Source organism: Carlito syrichta, unplaced genomic scaffold (assembly GCF_000164805.1).
Source record: "Carlito syrichta isolate Samal-C Ts95f unplaced genomic scaffold, Tarsius_syrichta-2.0.1 Scaffold256234, whole genome shotgun sequence".
Taxonomy (NCBI): domain Eukaryota; kingdom Metazoa; phylum Chordata; class Mammalia; order Primates; family Tarsiidae; genus Carlito; species Carlito syrichta.
In genome coordinates this window covers 100,907-111,210 of record NW_007200330.1, presented here as the reverse complement: position 1 = coordinate 111,210, position 10,304 = coordinate 100,907, and the positions used below count along the sequence as shown (strand labels likewise).

At 52.1% G+C, this 10,304-nt stretch overlaps 1 protein-coding gene across 1 annotated transcript in view; it reads left to right on the top strand.

Annotated features, from left to right (window-relative positions):
- Positions 1-10,026, top strand: part of TEX29 (testis expressed 29) — an 18,885-nt gene extending 8,859 nt beyond the window's left edge. The window contains exons 3-5 of the mRNA XM_021709558.1: positions 7,862-7,931; positions 9,143-9,303; positions 9,956-10,026. Of these exons, the coding sequence (XP_021565233.1) occupies positions 7,862-7,931; positions 9,143-9,303; positions 9,956-10,026 (302 nt within the window). The remainder of the gene's footprint in view (positions 1-7,861; positions 7,932-9,142; positions 9,304-9,955) is intronic.
- Positions 10,027-10,304: the final 278 nt, after the last annotated feature.

Genomic DNA, 10,304 nt, shown 5'->3' with positions numbered 1-10,304 from the left:
CGGTGGCTGGGAGTGGCCACTGCACTCCAGTCTGGGCGACAGAGGACTCCAACTCAAAAAACAAAAAAAGATTCAGATCCATAAACAAGGGATGTCTTTCAATTTATTTAGGTCTGTGACTTCTTCCGATAATAGTTTTTACTTTTCAGTGTACCAATCTAGAGATTCTTTTGTTAAATTTGTTCCTAGGTGTTCTACTGTTTTTAATGTTATCGTGAATGAAATTGTTTTCTTAACATCAAGTGCAGATTGTCCATTGCTAGCATATGTAAATACAATGGATTTCTGTCTATTGATCTTGTACCCAGCAACCTCGTTGAACTACTTATTAGTTCTATTAGTTTTCTAGTTGATTCCTTATGATTTTCTACATACAAGATCTGTCATCTGCAAATAGAAATAGTTTTACTTCTTCCTTTCCAATCTGAATGGCTTTAATTTCATTTTCTTGTCTAGTTTCTCTGCCTAAAATCGCCAGTACAATGGTGACTAGAAGTGGTAACAGCAGACCTTCTTCTCTTGTTCCTAATCTTAGAGGGAAATGTTTAGCGCTTCACCATTAGAGGTGATGATAACTATGTGTTTTATTGGATGGCATTTATCAGGTTACGGAATCTCCCTTCTCTTCATAGTTTGTTGAGTGTTTTATCATGACAGTCTATTGGATTTTATCAAATTCTTTTTCTCCATCTACTGAGCACCTTGGTGGTGTCCTTTATTACTTCATATGGGTTGAGTGACTGTCTACTGTCATTTCATCCTGAAGGACTTCCTTTAGCATTTCTTGTAAGATAGATCTGCCAGTGATGAATACTTTGTCTGGAATGTTTTACTTTGTCCTTTGTGTTTGAAAGAATTGCTGTGCATAAAATGGATGGTGACACTCTTTGCCCCAGCACTTTGAATATTTTATCTCATTGCCTTCTGGCCGCCATGGTTTCTGCTGGGAAACTGCTGTTAGTATTAAGGCTCCTTTGTGCACAGCGTCATTCTCTCATTGTGCTTTCCAGAGTCTCTTTTTGTCTTTTGCAGTCTATCATGTGTCTGTCTGGGTGTGGATCTCTCTGAGTTTATCCTACTCAGAGTTCACTCGGTTTTTTGGATATGCAGATTAATGTTAATCAGATTCAGGGAGTTTTTAAGGATGCCTTCTTCAAATATTCTTTCTACCTCTTTGTCTTCCTCCAGACTTTCATTATGTGTATGTGGTTTACTTTATAGTGTTCCACAGGTCTCTGAGGCGCTATTAATTTTTTTTGGTTATTTTTTCTTTCTGTTACTTAAACCGGACAATCTCAATGGATCTTTTGTTGATAGCTGGCCATTTTAAGTAATATAACATAGAAACTCTGAATACCAGTTTTCTCTCCTCCCCAGGGTTTATTGTTGCTGCAGTTTGCTGTTGTTTGTTTGGTGACTTTTCTGAGCTAATTCTATTTCTAATTTCAATTCTGAAAGCGTATGTTCTTTGTGGTGTGTGACTGCTGAAGATTCTTCTTGGTTAGCCTACCAGTCAGCTAACAACTGGACACAGTCTCTCTAGATGCCTGGAAACATGTCTCTCAGACTCTGCTGGGTGTTCTGTGTGCCTTTTGGGGCACAGCTTCACCGTGGCCAGATCGTTTCCAGCTCTGCCTAGTCTTTGCTTCCTGCTTATGCTGAGTCTAAAGATCAGCCAGAGGTGAGTGCCCAGGGCCTTCTCAGGCCTTCCCTGGGCAAGCCACAACCCTGGGTGTATTCTGGGTCTTCTAGACTCCCAGGGACATGTCACAGCTTTTCTTTTCTTTTTTTTCAAGTTTATTTTAATTAATTTCATTTTTTGCCACAGCTTTTCAAAGCTCTGTATGGACACCTTGTGTCCCAGACTTTTCTGTTAGGTTTTTTGGTTGGCCTTCTGTGTTCTCCAGCTGTGATTCCCCACTCACAATTCAGCCAGTCACAACATTTGGTTGCTTTTGATTGTTTTCAACAAATGCCTGGCGAGGAAAGCCGATCTCACCCAGTGAGCTCCGGTCAAATAAAGATGCTCTTTCAGGGAAGCACCAGACTGGCCAGATGATGACGGTTCTTGGCAATGGGACTCTACAGGAGTGCCTACCCTGTTCTGCGCGCTGTAGTGACTCCCAGGCTGCTGGCTTTGCTGTGATTACGGCCTGCTGGCCTCCAAGGCCACTGTGGAGCTGGAGAGTGAGCAGGAGAGATGGGGACGGCTGCAGGAGAAGGGGGACAGCCATGCCCAGGCTTGCTGTGTTTACTGAGATTTGACTGTTGGTCTTAAATAAGCAGATTTCTGCAAGCGTTTGGCTAATTTCCCGACCCCTGAAACGTTTTATTCTGGTGACTTTTGCCGTGTTCTCTCTGCTTTTATGGAGGAGGAAATTTGGGGGCAGGGGTTCTTGCTTTGTCCGTTTTTTGCTGCGGTCCCTCTGAAAGGCCCTTCCGGGCTTCACTGCAGCTCTGGGGCCGCTGAGCACAGTTGGGCAGTGAGAGCGGCAAAGAGGCAGACTTCCCCCTCTGGGGGCCGTTCCCTCCACCTCCTCACACGAAACCCACAAGCTTTAGCCAGACCCCTTTTGCGCCCCGCACTTTCCGGCACATGGCTGCCTTCCAGCAGCTCCTTCTCCCGGGTGTGTGACGGCCCCGAGGCAGCGTTCACGGCCCGGATGACGGGGACGAGGCATGACTCGCTGCCTTCTGTGCTCATCGTCTTTCTGTTGCTGTTTTGTGGAGTTGGCAGTTTTCCGGTCACTGGGCATGCGCGGAGAGCAGCACACGGCCACAGCCCAGCCCGCCTCGCTTCCACCATGGAGCTCACTTCTTGGCTTTCTAGGCTCTTACGCGGCTTGGTTTTTCTGAGGAGTTTGCCCTCTGGGGCTTCTAAAGCAGACAACATTAGCAAACAAAAGGCATTTGAGTTTGTCCTGTCAATCTTTTCCATAGAAAGAGGTAGAAGCTTCCAGTTCAATGTCCAGGAAGCATCACAGAGCTGGTTGTGGTCTTTGTCAACGAGTAGTCCCGGCTTCCTTGCATTTTAGTGAAACGGAGACCCAGGGGTGGGAAGCGGTGAGATGCATCATTTTAGAAAGATCACAGCTAGTAAGGGAGCTCAAATCCAAGTCACCGCTGCTGTTTTTTTCTCTGTCTCCCATCCTCCAAGCATCTGTTCATCAGGGTTTTATGCAGGTGTTGGCCATTTTGCAAATGTTAGCGTGTGTATCAAACATTGCTTCAGTTGGCACAATCACCGTATGCCTGTCACTCACATGGAAGACAGGCCTTCCTCTCTACAGCACTTTCAGGGCTGGTGTCCTCGAGAGGTCCAGGAAAGGACACAGGCTGCAAGAACGTTTCATACCTGGAGACGGCTCTCTGGCCAGCGGGCATACCCCCTTCTGCATGGAATCAGCTACCAACCCTCTCTTCATCCTTCCGGTTTTAAAACATGGGTAGCGCGGCTGTGCTTTTTCTTGACTTCTGACTTCTCTCAAGCTGGGGGGTCGGACATCTGTGGGAAGAGTCTGGGCAGTGAGCCCTGCACTCGGGTTCTCACTGCGCCCTCAAATTATTTTTCATTTCTTTGACATCTTTCTCATTCAGAATGGCAAATGAACCTTTGTGCTGTGCAAGTTGTAGTATTCAGTGACAGGGTATTATGAGTTCTTTGTGCACATAATTCCATGTTATGAAAACCTTTCACCAACTTCTTAAATGGGCTGGTTTGAAGTGCACATTGTGTGATGGCATAATCTGTATGATTAAGAATATGAACTTGGGGAATTAGCATGAGATCTTTCAGGAAGAATCGGGGATTCAGAGAGAAAGACGTGCCTTCATTCTCCAGTCTAGATTTAGGGTGCATTATTTAACATGTCATTTCTTCCAAGTATTTTGACTTCAGTTTCTTCATGGGACTTGCTGCGACGATTTCGAAACTTGTATTTAGCTCTGTTGAGGGAGGACTTACCAAGATAATTCCTCAAAGAAAACAATCCTTTCTTCGATGACTGCTGTTTCTGAAAGATCAATCATAATATGTGGTTTATGGGAAACCATCCATATGGTTTGTGACAAAGAATGTTGCTAGACTGACACTGTACAGAGAGTCGTAGAGAATGAGTCTCTACCGCCAGGAGCTTGACACCAAGGACAAAAAATACCAGAACATATAACGATGTGGAAGACTAAGACGTTGGCTAGGTGTGGGTGTCTCTTTAACTTGACTCCACTCACAAGTAATTTGTGTTCTTCCTTTCAGTAGCACGGGGGCACTAATGGTTTTGGGTCTGGGCTTCAAGCGCACCCCCCAACCTGTGCACATTGTCCCTGCCAGGTGGCTCTTCGTCCCTCCATCCCTTGCCCTAGCCCCTTCTGAGCCTCTAGTGCAGGACCCATCCTCGGGGCCCTTAGCCTGGTCTTCAGTTTAGCTGCCACGCATAAGTGAGAACATGCGGTGTTTGGTTTTCCTTTCCTGCATGAGTTCACTTAGCACGATGTTCTCCAGTTCCATCCACGTAGCCGCGAAGGACATTATTTCATTCTTTTGGATGGCTGAATATATTCCATGGTGTATATACAGAGGGCACCAAAAAATGTATACACATTTTAAGGAAAAAATTGTATTAAAATGCAACACTCAGTATATACCGATAACAAAAGATGAATACAAGCCGTGTTCGACTCTGCAATTCCAAGAGTTGCTCAAAAGTGGTTCCCATCAGCGTCCAGACACTTCGGATGACAATGAAATAAAAATAATACATGGAGCCGGGCTCGGTGGCTCAGCCTGTAATCCTGCGCCATTGGGAGGCTGAGGTGAGTGGATTGCCTGAGCCCGTGGGTTTGAGACCCGCCTGGGCAGTGAGACCTCATCTCTACAATAAATCAAAAAATCACGTGGGCGTGGTAGCGCATGCCTGTAATTCCGGCTACTTGGAAGGCTGAGGCGAAAGGATCGCCGGAGCCCAGCAGGTCGAGGCTGCGGTGGTCAGGAGTGGCCACTGCACTCCAGTCTGGGCGACAGAGTGAGACTCTGACTCAAAAAAAAAAAAAAAATAATAATAATACATGGAGAACATCTCTGAAAATATGCGTGCTTTTTGGGGGCACCCCGGTATACCACGCTTTCATGGTCCATGGATTGACTAATGGGCATGCAGGCTGATTTCCCATCTCTGCGACCATGAACTGTGGGTACTGTGAGGAACACGTGGGTACAGGTATCCCTTTAGCAGAACGGCCTCTGTTCCTCAGCAACGCCCAGGAGTGGGCTGCTGGAGCGAATGGCAGACGTCCTTGGAGCTCTTTGGGAAGCCTCTTCGCCGATTTCCACAGAGGCCAGCTCGACTCATGCTCCCACCAGCAGCGGAGGGGCTTCCCTCTGTCGGATGGCTGGCTGGCGCATCTCTTCCCCCAGTCTGTAGGTTGCTTATTTGCTCTTCTGGTCGCCTCTCTGGCTGACTCGCGCATGACTTTGAATTTATTCCGCGAGTGAAGGCACAGAGTCATGCTGAGGGGCTGGGGAATTTGAGGGCGTCCTTCTTGTCCATCGAGCTCTTCATTCAGTTCACGCGCTGGCTTTCTTCGTGCATTTCCACCCGGTGGCTGCTGTGGGCCGAAGAGCATGTGAGGTCACGTCCTCCACACAGGCTCGAGGCTGTGCCTTGCGTTCGTCTTCTGTCGCCGTGTAGCGAATCGTCCCCAGATTCAGGGGCTTCACGCGGTAACTGAGTGGCTTAGCTGGGTGGTTTGGACTCAAGTGTCTCCGGGGGTTGTGGTCACGGTGTCCACCGAGGCTGCGGCCGCCTGAAGGCTGGTCTCCTTCCCCGGCGACTCGCTCTGCTGGGAAGTCAGCACCGGGTGTGATCAGGGAGCCTTTTCTCCTCGCGGGGGTGCAGTCTCTGCCCAGAGCGAGTGGCCCAAGAATGAGGAGGGTGAGTCGGCAGAGCCGCTTCTTCCCCTGGCCTCCAGAGTTACACTCCGCAGTCTCCTGCAGTCCCAGAGGTCAGCCTGTGCAGTGGGGGGCATCTGTCCCGGGTGGCAATGCTGGGAGGTGATGACTGGGAGGCCATCTTGGATGCTGCTTGTGGTGGCCCTGGAGCCTCGAAGGCGAGCCTGCCCCGCATCCCCGCGACTTGGCGAGTGAATTCCCACGGGGACGTCGTTATCTAGAGAAGCAAGCCGGCAGACTGCAAAGAGCCGTCAGCAGCAGAAACAACGTGTTCCTTGTTTCACATGCCAGCTTGCTGTCTGACAGCTGCACCCTCTGCCTCCAACCTCTCCCAGATGGACTCTCCATCAGCAGGCACTGATGGGTACTTCATCATTCCTGGCTGAGGCCCAACCCGTGTGAGGAAGGGCAAGGATTTGGTTTCCACCCCCAGCCGGCTGGCTTCACCCTCCCCTCAGTCTCTTGACTCCAGCCCCAGGGAGACAGTCCTGGTGGCCTCACCGTCTCTGGAGAGCCTACAGATTAACCAGGGAGTGCAGGTCCCCCTGGAAGCCTGCCCTGGACCAGCCTTCTCTGCAGCGGTGGCCTACCCTCGCCGGTGGCCTGAATTGTGTCCCTCCAAAATGGACACTGAAGTTCAAATGCCTGCTACCTGTGATTGTGGACTTACTCGGAAAGATGGTCTTGGCACATGTTGGCGAAGCTGAGATCACAATGGAGTAGAGCGAGCCTTGGATCCACCACGACTGGTGTCCTTAAAAAGACAGAAAAAGGGGTGCAGGAGGAAAGACAGCCACGTAACAATGGGGGCAGGGACGGTCGCACCTCCAAGCTAAGGACACCAAAGCTCTCAGCACCTGCCAGAGACTGTGAAGATTTGAGGAAGCCTCCTTCCTCGGGCACTTCAAAAAGAACATGGCCCTCTAGGCACGCTGATCTCGGCCTCCCAAAGTCTCTGGCCTTCAGCCACTGAGTTGTGGTTCTTGGCTATGGCAGCCCCAGGAAGCGAAGGCACCTTCCAAGGAAGTGACATCTAACAGTGTCACTGCTGCTCAAGGACACTTGGGAGCAACTGAGAAGGAGGAAGGAGGAGACGGAAGCAAGTCACGTCCCTTGTGTCGAGCACTTGTTGGCCAGCTCACCTCCTCAGAGAGGTTGAGAAAGCAGAGGAGAGGAGAGCCGTGGTAATAACATTCACGAGCAGAGCAGGCACAGTGGCTCAAGCCTGTAATCCCACAATTTGGGAGGCTGAGGCAAGAGGATTGCCTGATCCTGAGGTTCACGATCAGCCTGACAACATGGTGAGACCGCGTCGCTACAATAAGTCAAAAAATTAGCTGGGCGTGGTAGCGCGTGCCTGTAGTTCCAGCTACCTGGAAGGCTGGGGTGGAAGGATCGCCAGAGCCCAGCAGGTCGAGGCTGCAGTGCATGCCACTGCCCTCCAGCCTGGGCCACAGAGTGAGACTCCAACTCAAAAAAAGAAAAAAAAAGGAAAAGAAAAGACACGAGCAATTCGGGATTTGCAGAAGCCCCGTGTTAATACAGAAATGCCCAGTCGAGACCAGTGGAGTTGGCCCATCATCCAAAAAGCGTTCTCCTTAGATTCACTTGGGGAAAAACCGACCTGGGCGTGAAGAGCCATCTCCAGGCCGACGGGGGCGGCATCACTGGGGATGGGGTGGGGGTGAGGGAGGGTCTTTTCCCGGCGCTCCCAGTGGGCAGAGTGGTGGCCAGGGGCCCTGCCCGTCCTCTCGTGGGGAGCTGGAGCCTGCCTGCGGCGGACTTGTGTCTGGGGAAGCGAGTCCCCAGGAGACACAGGAGGGGAGGATGAGGACGGGCTGGCTGGGCGCGCAGGGCATGGGGCAGCGGGAGGGCTTCCTTTTCCTTCTCCTTCCCAATGAAATCGTTTTCCAGTTTACGTGCAGATGTTCTTTGCCCTGATGATAATCGTCGCCGGGGCCTTAATCATCACCCTTATCTACAGGTCAGTCACCTTCGTTCATTCCTGTGACACACAGAACTCACAGGGTAGGCGGGGCGGGCAGGAGGGACCAGGCGGCCGGGAGCATGGCTGGGCGAGCCTGGGCTGGCATGAGCCTGCCGGCCAGGGCGGGCCCCTAGGTCCTCTCCAGGGCTCTTGCTGGTGAATGGAAGACCCGCCCTTAGTGGGCACCCAGCGCTCCGAGCGCCCCCTTCACCCATCTGACCCGGCAACCATGAGGGCGTCGCCGCCGTGACTGTCCCTGTGTGGGATGACGGCCGTCAGCCCCGGAGGTCCACAGCGAGTGATGGGCGGCCGGGCTCCGCCTCAGGCCCCGTTGTCCTAGAGCCCCGGATCCAGGGCTGGCCGAGGGTCTGCGTGCGAGTCACGGTTAGAGGGCGGAGGCGTCCCCGAGACGAGTCTACGCACCCTCATCCCCACGGGAGGAAGTGTGGACCAGGAGGGAGGTCCCGATGGCTGGTGGCTGTCCACGGCAGGGCTGGAGTTGGGAACCCCATGCGTCTTCAGCCGCCAGCCGTTCCTGTGACAGGCGCACAAGCGCCGAGATGGTCCGTCCCTTTGTGCGGCGATGAGGAAAGCCATGTTCCCACCGAGGGGGTGCTGCCTGCCGTCTTGCGTGGTCAGCCACGAAGACTCCCCCGCTGACATTCGAGACAATACACATCCTTTCTTCCCTGGTGTTGCCTGTGGGGGTCCAGATGCCACGGACAGTCGTCTGTCTGGAGCACGAGAAACTATCGAGGCAAAGCAGTTACCTTAAACAATAAGCACGGACACCGGGTGCAGTGGCTCTCGCCTGTCATCCCAGCACTTTGGAAGGCTGAGGCGGGAGGATCACTTGAGCCCAGGAGTTCGAGACCAACCCAGGCAACATAGTGAGACCGTGTATCTACCAAAAATTTTAAAAAGTAGCCAGGCTTGGTGGCACATGCCTGTAGTCTCAGTTACTTAACAGGCTGATGTGGGAGGATCGCCTGAGCCCAGGAGGTAGAGGCTGCAGTGCACCACGATTGTGCCACTGCACTCCAGCCTGGGTGACAGAGTGACACTTGGACTCCAAACAAAAGGCGTGCACGATTGTGAAACCTGCATTTTCAGAGGGTCATCCTGGCAGGGGTGAGGGGGAGACCAGGTGGCCCAGAGAGTCTTCCATCTTTAATTTCTCTACTGTGATAAAACCCTCTCCCCATCAGAGTTGTTCAAGAGAGCCGGAAGGAGAAAGCAGTCACCACGGACACCACGTTATTAGCCAAGCCCAGTGAGGAAGCTGAGGGGGTCTCAGCTGGTGGTCAGTCACTGCTGAGGCCTTCGAGCATGGAGACCTCCAAGAGGAGTGACTTGAAATCAGAGGACGGTAAGATGGCGCTGAGGGTCAAGGGCGTGGCTGCGCCCTGCACGAGACCTCACCTGTCCCGGCCCTTTGCCAAGGGTCGCCCTTGCTGTTTCGTTTGGGCAAATTCTCACTGAGGACTGTGTAGAGCGGGTCTGAGGGTGGATCCCGCTCTTGGCATGGTTTCCTGCGCCCCAAGCAAGTTCCTTCCGCCCCCTCCAGCTTCCTGTCACCTGGTGGGCCCTTGGTGGGGGGGGTTGTGTTCATCAAGTGACTTCCTGAAGGGAGGCTGCTCTCTGTGGCCCCTTGACCATCTGGCGGGTGTGGCAGAAGACGCGGACGGTCGCGCACCGTGTCCGCCTCTGGTTTTCGGGAAGCAAAGTCGATCCTATGCTGGTCCCCCCTTCCCAGGGGGTCCTCTGGGGGTTGCTGGTTTCCCTGGGCCGACAGCTTGCCGGGTTTGGGAAAGAAACGCTTCGAGTAAGAAGCCGTGTCTTCACAGGTGTCTGTGCGGGAGTGCCAAGGGTTCTGTTTTATTGACGGCCGCGTAGACTTGGTTTTACTGGAGCCATCGGGAGAGGCTGGGGCAGGGGAAGAGGGATCCCCAAGCTGCAGACCTGGAAGGCCTCGCCCCAACCAAGGTGCACAGCCTGTAGAGCGCGTGCACCTTGTCCAGGGCGCTTCCTGGGTGACGAGATGATGAGGGATGGTGAGATGACGAAAGATGCTCCCCCACAGAATGCATGAGGAGCACAGGGTGGCAGAGAGCTCCCCACCCCCCAGGTGGGGCTTTTGGGTAGATGATTGCCACCTGGACGCCGCGTGGATGTGTTCAAAGACCTTGATAAACTCAATCCCTTTGGGATTGATAAGTATGCCATCAAAACAAAACAAAACAAAGAAATGCTTTTTCTTTTTAACAAATCTAGTGACACTGACATTAACGGAAGCTGAAGAAACAGAGGACTGAAATACCTGATAAAGAAATCGAGCTTGGCAGGAAGATTCCAACGGAGCGGCAGGCA